Below are 22332 nucleotides of genomic sequence, written 5' to 3' on the forward strand. Positions count from 1 at the left end.
GTTTGTCCCAGGAGCTCTCCATCTTCTGAAGGAATCTCCAGGCTGGGTCACTTCTGTATAAATTTAAGAAAAGTGATAGAGATCTGTAAAGTTAAGCAGGCAACAAAATACGTGTGTGCATATGTGTTTTGGGGTTTCCTCTGCTCCGGTCTGTGCTCAAGGAACAGTACAAAATGGTGAGTGCTTCACTGATGTCAGCAAGACGGCTTAATTCTCAGTAGGCAGTACTCCCCCCAAAAGGTAGTACTGAGGAGGATTAGGGCTAGTTTGGTTTCTGCTGATGCAGAATAAAATTGTAAAAGAAGCAGCCCCTTTTGCTGAAGAACCCCAAAACCTGTGAGCAATGCAAGCCACATCAATAGCCTTATTGCCAACCCACCCAGCTCTGCCACGATTGCTTCAAAGAGTTACACTAACCAGTCCCTTCCCCAAATACTATTAGCAGCAATTATATTTTTACAAAACCAGACACCAAAATACAAGCTGTTTTTACTGCGTTGTCACACCCACACATACAGAGCACACTTTATAAATTCTTTAAGGCTCATTTGCAAAAATACACCAGGAATTCTACTGAGCATGTTACGTAGAATGGACTTGCTTGGCCCAGACAAGATGCACTTTGAGATCTTCAGTTGGGTACTATTGACTTCATTAATAATCACTGAGATTCCTCAGGGACATCATAACCATTTTCAACAGATCCTCATGCTGGTCGGGGGGTTTGGAGTATTACTCACCTTGCATAGACACACATATAGAACTGTAGGCCATACTGGTACGCTCAGCAGTGCTGGTATTACACAGAAAGCTAAGTATGTGTATCGTTGATAGAAGGGAGGCCAAAGGTTAATATGAACCTGTTTTATGGCTGCAAAAGCTAATTACTTGAGTTAAAGAGGACATAGTGCATATTGTTACGTTGAAGAAATTGTATGCAAGCATAATCATAAAGTATTCCAGTGTTTGTAATAGAACTCATTAAAATAATGTTGGTTATTCTAGAAGGCAGTGCAGTAAGCTGTTTTTTAAACATTAAGCAGTAACAGAAACCTGTAAGCCATTCTTTACAGTTCTGATAGTAGAAATAAAATAATGCCAGTTTATTTACATACAAAAGTAATTATTTGATGTAAAAATACAAGACGGGTTTCTTTAAAAATGCCTAATTAAAACAAACTTTAGCTTTGGCACCTAAAGGTTTACAAGAAGTTTTGTTTCTTCACAAAATCAAGGACACTTGCCTAATTCTTGCCCACTCAGATCATCAATATAGGATCAAACACTTCTGAAAATCCCTTTCCCCCAGAGCAATACCTTTGAAATGAGAAGTTCTAATCATGTCATCAGAAGGTATTCTTATGAAGGAAAGATTTCAGGACTGGAGAAGGTGAGTGAGAAAATCTAACTGCTCTTTTTGACAGTGGATTCAGGCACATTAAAAACTGTCCGCAAATAGAACCTCTCTTTTGCTCAAATTACAAGGGTGGTATTTTTCAGTCGGCTTGTATGTGTGGACTTTGCGTTCAGCAATTTACCGCTGCACCTGAAATATACTACTAGTATTTTTTTTTAAGTTAAATTGCACAATTCTTACATAAATTCCCACAGGAATTGTGTTTACATAAAGACAGTAGGATTTTGTGCACAACTCCTCCCCTCATTCCTAGAACTGAACCAATTTTGTTTGGTACCTTTTTGTAACAGGTGGTAAGTATAATCTTGATTTCAGATTGTATGTTAAAGGATCAGCTCAGGGTTCCTTAGCAGTGACATTTTGCTGTCTAAAGGATGAAGGAAAAATAACCACCCAGGTCATCTGTTATTGAGGAAAGACAATTCCCTAATAATATTCTCCTTCCATGGTTAAAGAAAATGGTGTCCGAGGAAGCTGCTCTGCATGGATATTTCCAGTTTGGGCTCTAAATATGTGAGTATGCATGTCTATAAATGCTGTAAAAACTATGGAGAAATCTTTGAAAGTATCTGAAATGTGTGTCTCTTGAAATTACTAGATCATGTACTGACTGTCAAAATAGTTCCACTAACCTAAAGCTTAAGTATCCTACATCATTTGATGATCTGCAGGACAATGCAACTAATTTTAAGATTTAAATGCTAGTAATGCCATTCTAATCTCACGCATATTGGCTGGAATTCTTTCTGGTTTACGATTACCTAAAAATCCCGAAGGTCATGTTAATGGGGTGTTTTCAGTGTAATCTCAGAGAAAGAGAGTGAGAGAAAAGCTCAATGTGACCCAGCAATGTGCGCTCACAGCCTAGAAAGCCAGCCCTGTCCTGGGCTGCATCCAGAGAAGTGTGACCAGCAGGTCAGGGGGTGATTCTGCCCCTCTGCTCCACTCTGGTGAGACTCACCTGCAGTTCTGTGTCCAGCTCGGGGGCTCCCAACATAAGAAGGACATGGACCTGTTGGAGGGGGTCCAGAGCAGGGCCACGGAGATGGTCAGGGGGCTGGAGCATCTCTCCTGTGGAGACAGGCAAGAGAGACTTGAGGTTGTTCAGCCTTTAGAAGGCTCTGGCAGGGAGACCTTCTCGCAGCCTTCCAGTACCTAAAGGAGACCTACAAGAGAGCTGGAGAGGGACTTTTTACAAGGGCATGTGGTGACAGGACAAGGGGTGATAGATTTAAACTGAAAGGGGTAGATTTAGATTAGATATAAGGAAGGAATTCTTCACCGTGAGGGTGGTGAGGTACTGGAACAGGTTACCCGGAGGAGCTGTGGATGCCCCATCCCTGGAAATGTTCACGGTCAGGTTGGACAGGGCTTTGAGCAACCTGGTCTAGTGGAAGGTGACCCTGCCCATGGCAGAGGAGTTGGGACTTGGTGGTCTCTAAGGTCCATTCCAACCCAAACCATTTTATGATTCTATGAAAACTCAGCAAGTTGACTCTAGAAGAGAACTACCGTAACTCAGCATAGCTTGCTGTGTATTCCCTCTTATGCTGGGATTGTTGCTGGAGCTCCTGGGCCTTGAGAAGAGTGTGCCCTGTCAAATCACAATGAAGCCCAGATAATTTCAGAAAAACCTTTATCTCACAACGCTGTGAAAGCTGAAAACTTGGCATTCTGAGAAGAACAAAGATTCACATTGCAGACCACACAACGGATTGCTGAATATTCGTGTGCTACAGAATTAACACCATACACTTAATATTGTAGAATGAACTGGAATATTTTGAACACTGCTCAGAAAGACAGAAATATAATTTAGTACTCCTAAGAAAAGACAATACCTATAGAATAAGCTATCTCCTATGACCAGTCAATGGGAAACTGAACTGGCAATTCATTGTGTGCTTCCTCCAAGTAAAACCACAACGATAACCAGAGAATATTTTAGTAAAACAGCTAAATTATCCAGCCCCCTTCTTCAGCAGAGCAGAACACTAGGACTTAATATTAGTCTGCATGCAACTGTACTGACCCTACTGAGTGGTGATTCTGTCTTGGACACATACTGTGAGTTTTCTGCATCAATGAAAGAAGGAGATTTACTGGAGGATGATTTTCTAAGAATCAAGGTGATGATTTTAAAAAACGCTGATCATGTCGAATTCCATCTCGCTCTAGTTTGGTTTTTAGTTCATATGGAGTCAGCGCGGGATTTGGCTGTGAAACTGGGAAAGCTTAACATGATGAACTGACATTTGTGGAGACACAGAAGTGTGTGAGTTTTTTATCTTTTTAATAAGATCTTTGTCCTTGAAAGTTACATGTGGCTCAGTAGGAAATCCGGGTGCAGGCAGCTACCAGGATCAAACTCACCACTATATGACAGTTGTTTAAAACATGTGGTATGCTTCAGTATAGAATCTTTAAACAAAACAGTTGTAGCTTGTGGCTGTTGCTACACAGACTGTACGCAGATACGTCACAAATAGCCGAGCGTATGTGTGGTGCAAGGTTAAAACAATAACAAGCAGGTCGAATCATTCAAACACGGGAAATCACTTTGACTCCAGGCCAAAAGCTTAGCTTGAGATGATATCAGTATGGGATAAAAAGAGGATAAACTAACAGGCTTAGCAGCCAGCTTGTTGGAGTCAGCATATAGTATCTATACTTCCAGCAGGAGAGCAGATGGTCATATATTTAAGGAAGCACCAGACAGGGAGTCAGGAGATGTGAATTCTATTCCTGGCTCTGCAGCAGTGTTCCTATGTCACCTTGGGGAGTCACTTTTTTCCCCTTTTTTCTTAATCTTTTAAGTAGTGGAAACAATATTTGCTTGTCTCACAGGGCAGTTGAGAGGCTAAACTGATGCTGAAAAAAATGTTCTGAAGCTCTAAGCAGAATGTATGGAAAAAACTGCAAAGTAAACTTGTTTGGACGAAAGACATGGCATGGTTTCATATGGCATGTTTGTGCCGTATGTTTACGCCCTTTCCTCGCCCCAGAACGTCCTGTGCCTTTTTGAACACAGTTTTCAAGGAGGGAATAAATGGATTAAGCTGCCTTCCACATTTGCTAGAAAGATAAGCAGCTGCCAATAAGAATCTGACCAAAGAACAGACTTTATTACTGAGACATTATTTATGCCCAAGAGGGCAATAGGCTTGTTGAAGTTAACTGTTTGTCCCAAGATATTTTTGCATTGGTGGCAGAATAATGTCTCTAATGGCTTTTCTTCTGAATTCAGCAGTGCTGCTTGCAAGCTGAACGTTAAGTACATACTTAAGTATTGTCTTTTATGAACAAATCTTCTGCTGAAGTCCCAAAAGAAGTCCATTTTTACATCAGTGAGAAATGCCCATGATTAGTTGCACAGGACTTTAATCTAACGCCCATTAAAATCAACTAGACTTCAAAGGAATTTGAATCAAAGACCTAGCAAGCAATTGTCATTTCTTCTGAATCCTATGCCCATTAAGCAAAACGACACCATCTATCTTCATAACTATTCAGCATCATTGGAGTAATGTTTCCACCACAGAATAAATAGCTTCTGCTTTCAGTGTGGAGGTGTAAGCTTAAATCACCATGGGATACCTTTAATCCAAGAGAGAAGCTGGGTGAAACAATTTCTTTCTGAAGAACTGTGTTGTATGTCTAACTGTAGTCTATTAAGGAAAGAATTCAACTGTTTATTTTTGATATAAGAACTAAGCAAGAAATTAAATATTTCAGATAGTAACCAGCCCACTGTTTTGAGTATGCAACAAAACCACTCTATGACAGTGTAAAGTTCATAGTCTGTGGCCAGAGACTGATCTGGTCCAAAGGAAAGTGGTTCAGATGAGACCCCAATGTCCACATCTTTCCCTTCTACAGGAATGTTGGTTGTTTCTTTCATGTCTCCTTTTTGGCAGCACAGGATTGCGCTGAGAGGTCCAAGAAGTACCCCCCAAAGACACAAACACAGGCAGGAACAGAGCAAGGATGGAGCTTGTTTTACCACTGTTCTCTTCTTCCCATCTTGATGATTTTGATAAGCTAATCTTCACTAGCTGCCATGGTCCTGGCAGGTGAGCCTTTCTTCAATGACTACCAACTTTGTCACATAAGCTTTTCAAAGATTTGAAGGTGACATATAGAAAAATCTTCTTACCTCCTAGAAGTGCTTCAGTGAGAATGGTGCTATTTGTACTTGTTTGTGTTTTGGGGTGTGGAAGACAGTTTGGAGAATTAAGAAAAAGCAGAACTATTTTAAAGTGAAGTTAATGATTCAACGAGGGCAGGTTCCCTTTCAGGATGAGCCTATTTAACTGTATGACTAAAGTGTTCAGTCCATATCTATCCTCCTCCTCTCTAGTCCTGCCCTGCTGGGGCTGGATTCTTTGAACAAAGATGTGGCGTTTTCCTGGGACCATCTTTTGGCTAGTGATGCTGATTCCTGGAAAACTCAGCTTGAAATTGCAATACGATGGGTGAGTGTGAATGGGGTATCGTGAAGTATTGTGCAGGCAGTGAAACTCCCAGGAACGGTGTAAGAATAATAATAACAATGATGAACTGGAGATAGGGTTACTAAGCTGTAGGCTTCGTAAGATTTGGAAAGAAAACATTAAGATGGGAAATGAAGAAAGAGTGAACCAGATCCAAGACAACAAAGATATAGCTGTAGTTGCAGGATGCACAGAATGCCCCTCAAATGTACCTCAGGATACTTTGCTTCCATTAGCTGAAATTTATTTGGCTTGGCCTCTTTCATAATGAACTATGAAATCAGAATCTGTAGGGATAAAATGCCTTGTCTGAGTATAAAGCAGGGGGAATGACTGAGCAAAATTCTTTCCATTAATAAAAGACAGCTGAGGTTATGTGAAAAAGATGGTCTCTCAAGAGCAACTCAGATACTGAACCCCTGTTGGAAACCTGTAGCAATAACAAAAAAAAGGGCTAATGGAGTTCATCCAGACAATCTTCCTCCCAAGGTGTTCAGAGAATGAGATTATCACATTTTTTTAATTACTGATTAATTTTTTTTAAAAGTATGAAATGTCTAGTTTTGCTTTATAAGATGTGTTATTTGCCTTGGATAATATTTAGCCTTTAGATTTGTATCAGGGACGCAGTCAGACTCTGTCCATTTCACTGGATGGGATTCAACAGACCCTTCGCAATGGAGTCTTTATTTTTGTTTCTAATTGCTGTCCTGGACTGAACCTGTTGGGTACTTCCATGGGATTTAAAAACGCAGTTAATATTAATAGTAACATTAATGTTAATATTAATATTTATTCATCGGATGGTCAGTGTGACTTTGGTTGTGCAGCACCTGCGCAAAGATGAAATGCTAGTAAAGCCACTTTTATTGTCATTTGCTCTGTTCAACAACTTTAATGAATTATGCGATCTATGAGCATCCAAGGAAACTCAGCTCGTGCTGAGAACAGTCCTCTAATTTGGTAAGAAAGCTTAACTGTAGCATTTAAAAAACTGTTGTTCTCACGTGGTCACGTGGGCTGACTTTGCACTTCTCCACCCAGTCCATAATCATGAACGAGTGTGTGCTTTCTAGTCTTAGTTTACTATTAAAACTGATTTGTCTCCACACTGGCTATTGTAAAAGGTTTATCAGTAAATAAGAGCTGGCCATCTGGCAGCAATCTGACTGTCTGGCATTTCTTTCATTTGGTGTAATTAAGACATAATGTCAATGAGGATAGAAAGATATTACAGGATATTGTTTCCCTTCCTGATAGACAAAGAGCAAAGCAAGCCCAGGCATTTAGAGAGAATAAACTCTGAACTGCAGCTGAGATGTTTATTCTCCTAGCAAAGATGTTTATCCTGCATCTATAAGGTTTTATTACAAAGATATCATGGCTGTTGTACCAAATTGTTAGCAATGCAAATGTAATCGTTTTGCCCCATAGATGAGGGTCCTATATGCTAACAGCACCTCTTGAACAAGTAGGAAACAGCCCATTTTAACTATCAAGTTCTACTTTTCTCTGTCAGCAAAGGTGATATTTCCAAGAGGGATGTAAAAAAACCCAAAAAACGAAACCAAACCAAAATTCCTCTGTTTTTCAGTGGATAATGTGAATGAATAGAGAATTATATGTGTATGTATATTAAGCTGATCATTGTACATTTGTGTATGGAAGCACAAATAGATAGCAGTTGTAGTTCAGATGACGACAGCATATCACAGTGATGACCATGATGACCATGGCTTTAATAAAGAGCCATGCAAGGCTTTTACAAAAAGAATTTCTGTTACAAAAGCTTGAAAATGCTCTTTTTTTGAACTTGTCCTGAAAAGGCTCCAAGACCCACTGAAACCAATGAAGAAGACTGTGAAGCAGCAGTTATTGGTTACTAACAAATACGAACATCTCTCAGGTTCCCCATTCTATTACATCGGTAGTGGAAAACTGCCATCTCACCTTTGAGTAATATAATGTAGTTGTCAAAATCCACTCCTCATTGTGAAACCCTTTCATTAGAAAAGTTACACTTGGTGTCAGCCAAAGATGATCTGAATGAAAACTGAAAAAAGGACAATTAAAAAGTAGTTATTTAATTGAATATACAGATTTGCTTTTTCTGCATTTCTAACCATTTAAATTTGTTCTTTGTAAACTCTCAATATTTTGTTCAGACTAAGCCTGCAGTAAATGAAAGTTTCATGAGGCCTCATGAAAATATGTACTCAGACACTGGATCTGTGTGTCTTTTCTAGAAATATAAAATGATCGATCCTGTATTAGAAATTTTTGTTTCCTGAGATTAAGTAAGAATACGTAATTCTGAAGACCATACTGTTCACTATTTGTGCAATAAATTTGATATTCTCATGGCAAGTAGTTTGAGAACATCTCAGGCTCTCAGCAATGTTCATTTATCATGGTTACCTAATGATTTTGCATGCTAAAGTAGATCAGCAAAGCACCAAGTGTATCTGGAATAATTGAATAATTTCCAAAACAGGAAGACAAAAAAAAGTGACATCTCATCAAATGACTAGTTTATTATATATTATATATTACCAATGATCTTGTTTTGGCCCTGGTCCTGCAAAGGCAGAAACACACACCAGGGCTCATGCGAACAGTTGGCTTCAGTGAAGCTGGTATGGTCAATAAAGAATTGCTGCTAGCAAGGAAGCAGAGTTAACATAACACTTTAGCAGCAAACCTACATCATTTAGTCCTGTTCATAGCTAAAACATCACAGGAATTCATCACTCAGACATGTTTTGGTTGGAACAGAGCATGTGCTCTGTCTTCCTTCTACACAACAAAATACATCCTTTTGATTTCTAAATCATGGATACTTTAACCGACATTAAAACTGATCTTATTTCTCTGCTAAATTTGCAGGGATCAGCTTTTGCATATTGTGCCAGAAACATTTCAGCAAGTCCAGCACCTTCAGCATCTTTGCAGCGCTTTACTGGTGAGTAGGAATAACTATGTGTGCCCAAAAACCAGAGTGGGCTTTTGGGCTGTAAAACAGATTTGCGTGTAACTTTGGAGAAGAATGAAGGTTAAAGTAAACTTTAAAAAGCTTTACCTATTATTTTTTTTTTAGGTGTAGGGTGGAATTGTCCTTCCACTACCTGTAGGACTTTATGGCAAGAAGTTAGTTTCCTTGCATGGCTCTGTGAGGGTGCAGCTCCTTATCAGTGGTGCCTGAGTCACCACAAACACTCAGCCTTTGCTGCATGCTCTGTGAACAGATGGTTGGAGAATGGTTAAGGGGATAATTTGAACGAAACTTCTTCCATTTATTGATACAAAGCTACACTATCTTGATGTTTACATTTCTTTCTTCTCTGCACAGCTGGATTTGTGGAAGCCCTGGCTGCCTGAAGACATCCAAGCTGGAGAAGACTTGCACATAAGGGTGCCAGCCCCTCTGGTGCAGGAGGTGAAAGACAGCTTAGATCAGCATATGATCTCCTACAAGTACGACCTCTAATCTCCTGATGGGAAAGGCTGGCTCTAACAATCTTCTTTGCTATCACAAAAGGACCTAGTACTTTCCAACAAACAGTCAGCAAGTGCTGACAATAGGACATAACCTTTGTTTCAAGTGCCTCCAGCTTACCTTGACCTGCCCAATGCACAGACGCTTTTGATAGACAGATACACATCTTTGAGTTTTAAAAGCACATTCCTCTATGCCATGTTTATTCACCTTCCAACTAGCCTGGACTGAGAATTTAGAGCTGGGATCTGAGACAGCCTAATCTGTCTTGTGTCCTGCTGTTGCCTTCTCAGTGGCAGGGGATGGCACTCAGATGTATGGCTCAGTTTTTTCAGTCTAAAGGCAGGAAACTAAGTTTGGTACAACCACTACTTATAGGAGCATGCTTTGCTCCTGGAAAGCAGAGATACTTGAACACAGGGTCCTCTGTACTCTGGAGAGCCCAAAGGTTTAATCAGTGTCTCTGTAGCTCTCCTTTTCCCTTCCCTGCCCTTTGTTGCCCTTCTGGTTTGCAGAAGAGCCCTTTCAAAGTGAATATTCAGTGGGTTTCTTCAAAGCTGCAGTTTCCTCCCCCTATCCACCCACCTGCCAGGCTGGGGAGCATTTCCTGGTACCATCCAGCCAAACAGAGACATCCCACCCCAGGACAAAGGCAGGTCCCCACTGAGCACACAACTGAGAGCCACGAGCTGCAAGAGGCCCTTGGTGCTTTATCACACCTGCCTGGCCACACATCGTCACTAGCTGCCATGCTTCTATTAATACTTGCAACCAGAAGATCTAATCCAGTCACAGAGAGTCTTTATAAAGCCAAATGGGATTAATTAAGATCTATTCCTCCCATAGTCCCATTTCCATCTGCAACTGACTTTTTCAGGTAACCAGTTGCTAGCTATCTTTCATATAAACAGTCCTGTAGTGATTCAGGACTGGTGGCAAATGGCCTATGGACATACACTGACATTTACCAATCAAAGATAAGTTAAAGGAGGATTGGTGCCACTTCAAAGCTGTTTAGAGTAAAAGTTGATCTTGACATCCTTGCCTCTTCCCTGACAAATTCTTTTCAGTAAGTGTGATGCCCTGACAACAGAGATGGAAACAGATGAGGTGGGAGCCAGTACAAACGATCTAGCATTAGGTTTAGGTATTCAGGATTTAGACCATGATCCAGAAGATATTTAACTTCTTATCTATATCAAGGCTCTCCATTTCCTGATGGCTTCAAGTGATTCTAGTAGAAATTTAAAGACTAAACTGAAGCTGGCAGCTTAATAGTTGTTATAATTGTTGTTGTTTTTCCCTTGGATTGGTACCACAACTATATCCAGCTTGCATGGGGTCCTAAAGAAAGAGGACTTAAGAGTCAAGCTAAAATTTTGGCTTTGTATTGCAAAAGGGTAGAGATAAATATGGCGATGTCAGAGTTAAAGTTCTATAACATACTCAAAGCAGGAATCACATTTTAGAAGGCAGCTGACATGCAAGGAAGGTAACGTGACAGTTAGGTATATGGCACTAGAGACATAAATGACAAATTATAATCAGGACATCAATATTCTGACTGTGTCAGACTCTGAGATTTCACTTCTCCAGAGCTCTGAGAAGGCATTTTGCGTGTGTGGTTTCAGTTCATGGGAATTTGCACTGCCTAAATTCTAGTTTGAAGTTCAGATGAGAATAAACATCAAAGCTCAGAGTGAAAGTCAGTTGTAACTACTCCTAAAGGATTCTTATGTGCAGTTTCCAGAAATGATGAGTGCTACCGTCAGCAGAATAGCCTATTAGCACTTCCACTGTTTGAAATCAACCATGTTTAAGCTACCTTGGCAATTGTCTTATCGCAAGTATTTACAATGAGCACAGATTTGCAACAGCGTTACAAGGGACTGACTGCAGTAAGAAAGTACATGGTATGATCCAAAATGCTCTGAAGCTGAGGAAAAGGTCTTATTGACTCCCACGATCAGGGAATCAGGCATGTTCTGTACTCATTTCTGAACTAATCTGTAGCTAAAAAGCAAGAAGAGCTTTTTGAAAGAAAAAGGGGGTTTGTTCCGATTTTTGCAAATTGCAACAAATACTTCTGTGAAGTCTTTGCAGACTAAAAGTGTCTCCATAAAATACAATGAAACACTAAGCTTAATTTTTTTCACTTTCCCCTCTTTTTCCCAAAAGGTGGCGGCTTAGAGTTTTGCCCAGAAGTGGTAAAGAAAAGAAAGATATCGAACAATTTTCAATCTTAAAAAAAAAGATATATATATAGCAAATATAGCAAAATAGATATATATATAGCAAAATTATTACTTCATTGTTAAAATCCAGGGAAAATCTCAGTACTTTGAACACCATCTTACATGAAAGTAACCATTATACTGATGGTGATGAATTTGCCAGACAGTCCACAACAGAAGCAGCTAAATCCTTTCATGTGTGGATGTAAGCAGTGGACCCACCATGATAGTTCCACACTAATTGTTAGGGATTGTTTTCTTTTCTGTCTCTCCCCTTCCCCTCCCCTCAGGGTCCTAATACCTGATGTACAGGATCTTGTGGTTCAGAGCATGGCAGGGGAGAGGAGAAGCCAAAGGGAGGTCCCAGGAGATTATGTCTACAGCGAATATCATCCAATGGAAGAGGTAAAGAGGAGCCCAGCTCTGCTTGCTTGCTCTGTTACTGCTGTTTTGTGAATGCCACAGCAAACAACCCCGTGCTTGCAGAAAGCTCAGGTGAAGCCAGTGGAGCTCTTTCTGGTTTTCTTCTTTGCAGGATTATTCCTTACTCTTTGACTAGAATCTTGGCCGGGTTGAACCAAACATGAATTTGCCATTGATTTTAATTAAACCCCCTGTTCCTCCCTGACCATGCATGAAGCAGCCATATTGTTTCACAAATAATATCCTGGAGTTCAGTTGGTTGGTTTGCTACCTTTCTACTCTATTATGCTTCATCATTATCTCTAGTATTTATTCATTTAAGCCCCAGTATGTTTGCTGCTGAGCCAAATGTGAAGTGCAATGACTATTGCAGTGAGGAAGAAGAGGTGAACAGCGGGAGATCTGTAGAAAGAAGTTATTTAAGGGTTATTCTCGGTGCCATGTTTCAGAGCCCAATGGGTAAGCCTGGATGAAGGCAGAACATGGTGCTGTTCTTCCTCCTTCCTGACGCAGTAAAAGAGCAGAGTCAATCCCCAAGCTTATGTTGTTTGAGCTGCTGCTGAACTCAGACGTGGAAAATCAGTACTGATAGGGAAAGAGCCTGTAATACCATTTTGAAAATTTGACGGTGTAGCTCCATGGCCAGTGAAGTCAACAGAAAGATGCCCAATAGGATGGGCGTGTTGAAAGAGATCCAGACTAGAGTATCAGTGTCATACTGCCGTGATGTTATCTTTTAACACCCAGTGAGACATGACCATGTGTTTGCTCAGAGGCCAGTGAAAAGCCTTTCAAGAGCATTAAGTGATATCATGGATTGAAATAACTATGAGGGAAACATTGCTTGTCTAAGCAAAAGAAAATGCTTTAATCTGGAAACAGAGCTGGGAAAGAGAAGGCAACTCCTACTTTGTACCGAGAATTCTCTGTGGCTATTTCAGATTTATCAATGGATGACTCAGATTCAGAACAGCAACAGGGAGCTGGTGACTCAGCACTACTTGGGCATGACAGTTGAGAATCGACCTATATACTATTTGCAGGTAAGTGAGGATCTGTCTTAAAATGAATAATATTTATCTTCACTAAAAAGCACACAGAAGACAGGATTCAGATCTTCCCAAAGGCACTGCTCATCCCAGGCCACTGAAATAACAGGAGATGGTTTCACTCCTCTACGGCACAGGAAGATTTGCCAACTTCCATATACACTATCACCATAATCTTGCTATTGCTATTATGCAAATTTATCTGAAGTCTTGTTTAGAAATACAAATCAAGCTGAAACTAGCCTGGCAACAGCTGTGTGTGAGGATAAAGAGTTTTGTTTGTTGATTCTATTACTTTTTCCAGCATACAATCTTTCTGCTAGGAGTATTCCACAACCTTTTTTATCAGAAGCTCTAGTAAAAAATGTAGTCTTAATAATTGGGTTAGTTATTGTCTGATCTGTTCCTACTATTGAGTAGAAATAGACTCCTCGCCTTCCTTTCTGAAAAAACAAGGAGAATTTCCAAGTAAGAACAACCAGTCCTGTGAATGGCTAATATAAATGAAAAAGAAATTGCTTTATTGACACTCCTGCTCAACAGACACTTTAAGACTCTTGCCCTGCAATACTACAGAGAAGGGCTTATTAAGAAGGAGAGCTTGTCACAATGATGTCTGCAATAATAATGATCTCAGCTCAACAGCATATCAAGGCACATCCTTTTCTTTCTGTATTACACTTGGCTATTTTATTGTAAAGGATCAGTTTTTCAAATGATCATTTTTATGCTCTTTCAGATCAGTCAACCATCAGATAAAACCAAGAAGATTATTTGGATGGACTGTGGGATTCACGCCAGAGAATGGATCTCTCCAGCCTTCTGCCAGTGGTTTGTGAAAGAAGTGAGTGCTCACTTTTCCACTTAGATAATTAAAATAAAATAAAATATCACTTTGGATACTTCAGTTCTCTATTGTGACACCAAGTATTGAGCTTTTTCTGTTTAAAATACGATTTCCGAAATGAATACCTGTGGAGACCTAAGTCCAAATCACAATTTGAGGTGAGATACAGGGTGATATTTGTTAGCACATTGTTTCTTCCACCTGAACTGATTCCCAAACCACTGAACTTGATAGCGATCTCTCCATTTCCCACAGTGGCTTTTGGATCAAGCCTCTTTGTATCACAAAACCACAGTCCCCCTGGACTAAACCCCAAGATATGGTATAGCAATGTTCCACATGTACTGAAAGTACCTGGTGTACAGCTATGCTATCATGCAGCTTTCATACCTACAAGACTGTATCCATACAAAATACACTATAACTGGATACCCTGTCACTTCATTAATGGCAAAAGCTAGATATCTCAACATATCTGGGGATCAAGTAGATCTTGTATACTATGGTGATATCCAGGAGAGAGTGATTCACTGATGATAGTTCTAAACAGGCTCTTTCCATCGATTACCACTAGATTTTCTGCTCATTTATGTATTTTTTCTTTTCAGATTCTTCAAAACTACAAATCTGACCCAAAGACAAGCAGATTTCTGCAGAATTGGGACCTCTATGTGTTGCCAGTCCTCAATGTTGATGGCTACATCTACTCCTGGGAAAACGTAAGGAACTAGACTGAAAGTTAGATGTGCAAAGTATGCTTTGTTAATTTTAGATACAATCATACCAATTATATTTAAACAAAGAACGGTAACAGAACCATTGCTCACACAAATCTTCTCGTGGCAGAGAAGTTTTGTTTCTTCTGGTAAATCAACAGTCACTTGAAATTACAGGCCTAAAAATTCCTAGCAAATGTCATAAGTGTTGGGAAGACAGAAGGACAAAACCCCATGATCAGTTGCTTTTGGGTGTCTCAAGATAGACTGACTTGCCTGCTAAGAGTAGATAAAATGTTCTATCATTAAGCTTTATCACTTTTGCACATAGAGTTGCCCTCCTACAATGCAAGAGTTACTCAAATGCAGAGGTCTAAAATAAAGGAGTCTTTACACCATATCATCACTAAGTCCTACGGATTATTGAGTTGTTGTTATGTATCTGAAGTTACTTCTGTTTAGGATCGCTTGTGGAGGAAAAACCGTTCTCCGCATATGAATGGCACCTGCTACGGGACAGACCTGAACCGAAACTTCAATTCCTCCTGGGGCAGTAAGTTCCAAGTATTTCAGATCAGCAACACAAATGTAAAGTAAGAGTAATAACTAGTCTCTGGAATAAGACAAAGTCCTGTAAGAAAGGAATGCTCATCTTGTTGGCATCAGGACAGACGTAAAAATAAAAACCTGGTTTGTAAAAATGCTAAGTCAGTGACTTTCAACTGGCATTTGTCTTTGTGAGCAGAAAAATGCTGCTTATATGGCTATACCTCTAATTCACAGCATCAGCTCTAGGCAGCAGTGTGGGAGTTAGTCACTTAATAGCCAATATTTGTGTTTGCCATGAATTTCAAGGAGTCTGCAGAGCTTCCCTGGCAGGTGGCACACTGTGGTGGTGTCAGAATGGTTTTGTTGCATCCAGGCTGTAAAAGAGTGTTAAATATTTCAGTCTTGTAGCAAATTTTAGTTGCTACCAACAGAGTAAAATGTTAAAGTGCCACTGAGCTCCTTTCCCACATAAATACATGCTGTAACACTCCAAGGTAGATTTCCCTGTTGTCTCTGAACTGGTGTTTTATGTCTCTCCTTTGATTTGATTTTGTATTCCTCTCCAGCTATTGGTGTTTCTTATAACTGCAGCAGTCAAACCTTCTGTGGATCTGGACCAGAATCAGAGCCTGAGACAAGAGCTGTGGCTCAGTTTATTGAAAGGAAGAAGAGTGACATTTTGTGCTATTTAACAATTCACTCTTATGGACAGTACATCCTCACTCCGTATGGTTACACAACTACACCTCCAAGTAACAATGAAGAACTGGTAGGGCAAAACATTCATCTTTTATAATTGTGGAGAACAATTACAGGCGGTGGCATGTGAGACAGTTCTATTTGCACTCATATTCAGGGGTTTGGCTCTCAGAGTTACAGCCACTCCACGTAGTATCAGCAAGGTTTATTTACCTCAGAATTAGTCTTAATCCTTCATTTTAAATCAGGAAAATTGAACTATTACAGAAAGGGTTACCGCAATGCATGGCAAGTGGAGAAGAGCAGCGTGTTCTTGCTGCATACAAGAATGTATTTGCACTTTAGGGTGCCAGCACATTGTACATGTGTGATTGTCATGATTTTGTCCAGAAAGGGTATTCCAAACATGGAGATTTTCATTAGGAGAATGGGAGCAAAGCAGGCAACTACTTGTTGGTTACTGCTGCCCACAGTTTCTGAGTGTTCTAATTAGAGTTCATTAACATGTATGTTTATCAACATTCCAGTAGCTGGAGCACTAGTCAAGAGCATGAGGGACTAAGGTTTGGATTTCATAGGAGTTGTTAGAAATGTCACTTAGCGTCTGTGTCCCAGTTTCTGAAGATGGTGGGAAACGGAGTCTAAGCATAAAAAACATAATAGATCCATCAGTGCTGTAGTCAGTCTCAGTACGCTATACAGCATGGACTCTCATTTTCCAAAATACAGCCTTCTAGCTTTAAAACAAAGCACATGTCTTCTTTACGTAATAGCAGGGTTATTTCAAAAATTTTAACATAATTTGCGTTAAAACAAATCAAGAACAATTTGCCCAAACATTGGTAATGGGTTTCTCTGAAGTCCTGAACTAGTAATATCAAAAGTTAAAGCTGATAAATGTAGAGCTGAAAGAGACAAAAATTTTGGTGCACTCAGAATAATTGCCAAACGTGTTGGCACTGATGACAATGCTGTTCCTGTTTTGAACTTACAGATGTATGTTGCAGAGAAAGCAGCTGCTGCCCTGATGGGAAAGTACGGGACCAGCTATGAAGTAGGATCAACCTCTTTAATTTTATGTAAGTTTCTTTATGTCTCCCTTTGATTGCTCTGTTTTTCAAAGGAGAGAGTCATTCTTGTGTCACAGGCATCAGCAAGCACTGTTTTGCTGAGTTTCCTCTTTGAGTAATATTTAATGGGCTGGTTCAGTGGAACATCTAAGCAGCAGTCATTTGAATACAAGATAACACTGTATGTTACAAAGCTGACTGCAGGAAGGAAGAAAGCATTGATCTGAAGCTAGTTCCTACATGAATTCCTCACAGATCCATCACAGAGGACAGGAGGAGATTGGTGATAGATCATCCTGACCCTGCTGAAGTCAGCAGCAAAACTCCGATTTGTCTTCACTGAAGTCAAGCAAAAATTAAAATCCCAATCAGGTCTATCGTTACTCCATCAGACATTATCACATGGCAGCTGCTTGCATTTCTGTGTGAAATATGTTGGTTTCAGCCTTGTTCCCAACAGACTGAAGAGCCACATCACCAAAACACCAGCACGGCTGATACCAGTTGACAGCCTTTATGTAGAGACCTAGAGGGCCCTAGAGACTGCCTGATAAACCAAATTTTTTCCCAGTAAGCAATAAGTCACGCTAGTCAATCAGAACAGTGGGTAGTTGGCTCCAGCACCCATGCAGTTTTGCATATTCACAGTGTCTGTCTGTGCCAGTCCCTGAGTCGCACAAGTCACCAATTGCATGAGTAATGCGGTGTGAGTATAATACAAGGTACCATGTCCACGTTACTGCATTTTTACAAGGTTTGTGCTTAGAATGAAAGGTAGGAAAAAAGATCCACGAAGCAGATTATCAGCGATGCATGGAGTGGCCAGGAATTTTTCAGGTTTGTCCAAAATTATGCATAAAAACAAATATACAAAGAAATTGCAGGCAGTGTCATTGCAGCAAATGAAGTAGCAGAACAGACAAATGACCATATATCTTTTATCCCACACTTACCACAGTAAAATGCTAAAAACACAGAATCCCTGGAACTCATCCCCTTTTATTGTGCAATACCATCTTACGGAGGATTGTTTCACCTACGAAACTCCATGGAAGACTTTTAGTATAATTAAGAAGTGCATCACCTAGAAACCCTGTTCCCCATGTCGTAGTGATAAACAGTTACTGCTTAGTTCTGAGATTCTCAATATATAATATTGCATTAATGATAGCAAGAAGTATTTTCAAAGAACTGTGGTTAATACATTTATCTCTCGTCTATTTTCTAATTCACAGACAGTAACTCAGGCTCCTCACGGGACTGGGCTCACATGATTGGCATTCCTTTCTCCTACACATTTGAACTACGAGACAACGGTACTCACGGATTTGTTCTACCCCCTGCACAGATCCAACCTACATGTGAGGAAACTATGTTGGCTGTGACAACTATCATAGACTACATTGATCAGAAGTACTTCCCAGATGGGGCTGTGACGCTGACCTCCGGCAGCCTGGGTCTGAGCCTAAGCCTGAGTATTGTACTTACATGGGCTGTTGCTTAATAAAGGCATAGAGAACCCAGCAAGAGACTCCCATGCGAAGTATAATGTCCCTTTGAAAATGCAAAATTACATGAGTAGAGGAACTAAATGTCAAATATTTCAATAAAGGCTCATCCCACAAAACACAAGCATCCACTTGTGTTTGTGATCGCTGCATTTCAGGGAAGGAGGAAAGGACTGAGATCTGTGGCGATTTCCCAAGCTTCACTTGCTGGCTCTGCAAGAAGCCAGATGAGTACACACAGGGACAGAGCACTCCCTGGGTTCTGAGCATGTTTTCAGGGGCTCACCCTGGGTCTTGCTGGCAGTAGCAAGATGCCTGTGACACTGAAATGTCCCCAAACCCCACAGAAAATCAGACAGCTTCCTTGACATCCACCTTCCTTCCCTAAACTGCCACATTGGCATTTACCAGAAAAGAGAGGGCCTCAAAAGCTGGTGAAGGTCATAATCAGGCAACCATCGACACCAGCCTGAAACAAGCTGAAGAGTTGAGCTAACGCAAGCGTGTGGGGACAGAGCTGTGGCCCTGTCACTTGGATGCAGTCAGGTTACTGAAGATAGAAACTGCCCAAATCCTTCAAAAATACAAAAGGGAAAGGGGAAGGAACAGTGATCCTCCTGCGAGCCTGCAAGCTCACCTGGGTACCAGAGGAAAGGAAACGTTTCAGCCCATTGAGCAGGGACCCTCCAACTGAGCCACCCGGAAGGAAACAGCAAGGAAAGAGCTTCTGTGTTGTGGCAGCCAACACCAGAGGGTGCAGGGCATTCACTGAAACAGAGAACACCTCGTTTAGCTGTATGCTGTCTGCTTTTGAATCCAGGAGTCTCGCATCCCAGAAATAAGTCCACCAGGCTTGGCTATTACAGATAATAAAATAATTATTTTGTATGAAATGTCCAATTTTCTTAGTGAATTTCAAGATTCCACTAAAAAATTGGAAGTGTTTTAACCAGAGATTTTTGACAAAATACTTCCAGCTTTGGGGAAGAGAATGCTCTTTTTTCCTGTGACTTCTTGAAGGCGAATGCAGATCAAGAGCTTCTGCCAGAAAACTCATAGATAAAGGACATTGAGAGCACTGAAATATAACTTTCCTCAAGTTATAAAGCACAGGGAGACTCTGACTTTACTATGATCTCACAGAGGGTCTGTGGCAGAACCTGGAAAATTATTTTGTCCAGTTCTCTTCCAACGCTTCCAAGAGAAGGACGCACAACACTTAACCATGGTACTGTTAAAAAAAAAAAGAAAAGATAAAACCTTGCAGTATTTTTCCAAAGCTCATCTTATTGTAATTTTGTCTGTACTGTTAGTTGACAAATCTTATCTCCTGTGTTCATTGTCCACAGATTATTACCAATTGGTGTAGCTAAATCTGTCTAACTCCTGCAGGTTCCCCAGGGCTTAGTCCTTCCAGACCAGCCACTCATTTACAGTAAGTCCCGTCTGTCACTGGGCTCTGTAGCAGAAGGTGTCACTGATTAGCACTTCTCCTCACAGGAGCATCACTCCTCAAACTTACGTTTAGTTTAGGATGGGACTTGTAAGTTTTTATGTTTGTATTTGTATATTGTGTCCTTGGAACTGTAAGAAGCAAGAGCAGTCCATCTAGCCCATGACTGTGACCTCTCCTTAAGCAAGTGGGGTTTGACCAGGAGTGTTTCGTAGCCATTTGCTGGCAAATAGCAGTGAAGTTCCCCAGTGCCACCAGCAGCAGATGGCAGTGCCCTTGGGGACCGATGCCCACACGCTCACCTTGCCAAAGCCAACCTGAGCTTGGGCTGCCACAAAGCACTTTCCAAAAGTAACCTGTGATTACTCTGGTACAAAAATGCTGTCTGTCAGGGAGCACTCACCGGATTCAGAGGTGCCGCACACCTTATATGCCCTGAGCCAGAGAGAAAGGGAGCTGCTTTTGCTGATCTCGTGTACCTTCTGATAAAACGGTTTATCACTACAAGACACAACCAGGTGTGTCCCAAAGTTAATTAGCAGGTTTGTGTAGACTGGCTCAATCCCTCATTAGCTCCTCTTGTAATAACCACTATCGGGCAGGAGAAGACGCCACCGCAGGTGTCACCGAGGCAGGGGGATGAGGGGAGATTTTGCCTCCAGCATTCCCAGCATCCAAGAATCATGGAAATGGAGAAGACTTCGCCAGAAAAAAAATGAGTTATTGGGCCATAATCATTATCTAGAAGAATGTCTGCTGCTCTCAGCTCCTTGGATCTGTCAGCAATGACTTGCCTGCTTTGCACAGAGAACCCACAAGTGAATACAGTGTATATTTTATCAGCCATGTTTTTGCAAAGGAAAATTTTAAAGAAAACCGTAGTGTGCGTATCTCTATGAAACTCCTCTTACTTCATGAATCCATTGTCTGGCTTTATCTCTCCTGCATTCCTTTGTTGCTTTCTCTGACCCTTGCCGGGTTTTGCTTTATGATGAAGTACGGAAGGAGCTGCGTTCTGACTTCTTGCACTTTCCGAGAAGCACAGCATTAGCCTATTGAGACAACAGTGTGACTTTCAATCTACTCATGTGTAACATTCACGTGTAACACTCATGCAAAAGTAAGTGTTATCATGTAAAACTAAAATGTTTTTTTATTCATTGTTGTTTCTCCCGAATAATTTTACCAAGACCCGTGCGCCTTACCTTTCTCACAGTTAACCACCCAAATCATGCTTGCTTTGTTATATAATTAGTATTGTGAAGGATTATTTACTTTTGGTCATTCAGGTTGCTGAATAAAAACAAGGACATCCCTTTTCTGAGTAACAGTGTTCTATATTAGCCTTGTTAACATTTTGTCTGTAATACAAAAATAAAGATTGAAGAAATAGCTATCAGTGATGTCATTCCATTTCATGCAAGGAGCTCTTCTCTGTTAATTTCTTCTCCATGCTATGTTAATTTGATCCAGTCCTCAGGCCCCTTAACAAGTTAGCAACAGTGCCCTCATTAAGGAAAACTAAGATATCACGAGGGAACTATAATATTAAACGAACGTGTGTAGCCTCATTTCATGATGGAAAAGCAAAAAACCTGAAGTTCTGAGAGGAGTGTGGGAAACACCTCTGTCTGTTGGCCTTTCTGGGGAAGCACTTGCAATGCAAGTTGTTACTTCCTGACAAACTGCTTATGCTCCAGAAATCCACTCAAATGTTATTATTTTGTGCAGATTCTATTCCAGACAAAAAAAACTTTCAGACTGGGACATCTTAGACTGTGTCTGAAAACTGGAAGCAGTCTTAACCAGAACAAACCTGCTCAGAAGCACAGAAAGATGTTCTCAGTGTGTTCCAGACATTATCGTACATGGAAATGTATTGATTTACAACAGCTGAAGACCCAACCATTTGTGTCCCAAATCCCTTTAGCCAAAACCTCATGTTTTCCAAAGCAGCCTGGGACCTACTTCAGGCAGAAGGGTCAGGCTCTGAATGGGATCCAAGTATCCTGAGCTGGTCTTGGGTTCCCTCAGCTTACAACCTGTAGGTATTCATAGTCCTGATAAGCTTTGTCTCACTCCCTGTGCCTTTCTTTGGCTTCAGCCAGAGCTGGGTGTTCTTTACTAGACAGGATGCCCAGTTATACCCTACACAAGAAACACAGCAGAGCCCATTGCTTTGATGAGCCATGTTGTGCTCACCATTTCCTTCCACATTAAATGGCTGGCCGAGGCTGCTTTGTTTTCATGACGACTACGCTGAGAGGGACCAATAATAAGAAAAAATAAACCAAGGTTATGATTGGGCATTAGAATTAGCATTAGAATGCATTTTATATTTCCTGGATCCTCCTTCCAATGAATTCGGATGATCCTTG

General features: G+C 40.7%; 1 protein-coding gene across 1 annotated transcript; it reads left to right on the forward strand.

Annotated features, from left to right (window-relative positions):
* Positions 1–5812: 5812 nt before the first annotated feature.
* CPO (carboxypeptidase O) lies at positions 5813–18497 on the forward strand (the record flags this gene model as incomplete). Its single annotated transcript, XM_080346666.1, has 11 exons — positions 5813–5892; positions 8797–8872; positions 9260–9384; positions 11931–12045; positions 13005–13106; positions 13852–13956; positions 14568–14678; positions 15138–15228; positions 15791–15993; positions 16918–17002; positions 18229–18497. The coding sequence occupies 11 exons, from the start codon at positions 5813–5815 to the stop codon at positions 18495–18497; spliced, it is 1362 nt and encodes a 453-aa protein (XP_080202792.1).
* Between the last annotated feature and the right edge of the window lie 3835 nt (positions 18498–22332).

Source organism: Nesoenas mayeri, assembly GCF_963082525.1.
Source record: "Nesoenas mayeri genome assembly, chromosome: 6".
Lineage (NCBI taxonomy): Eukaryota > Metazoa > Chordata > Aves > Columbiformes > Columbidae > Nesoenas > Nesoenas mayeri.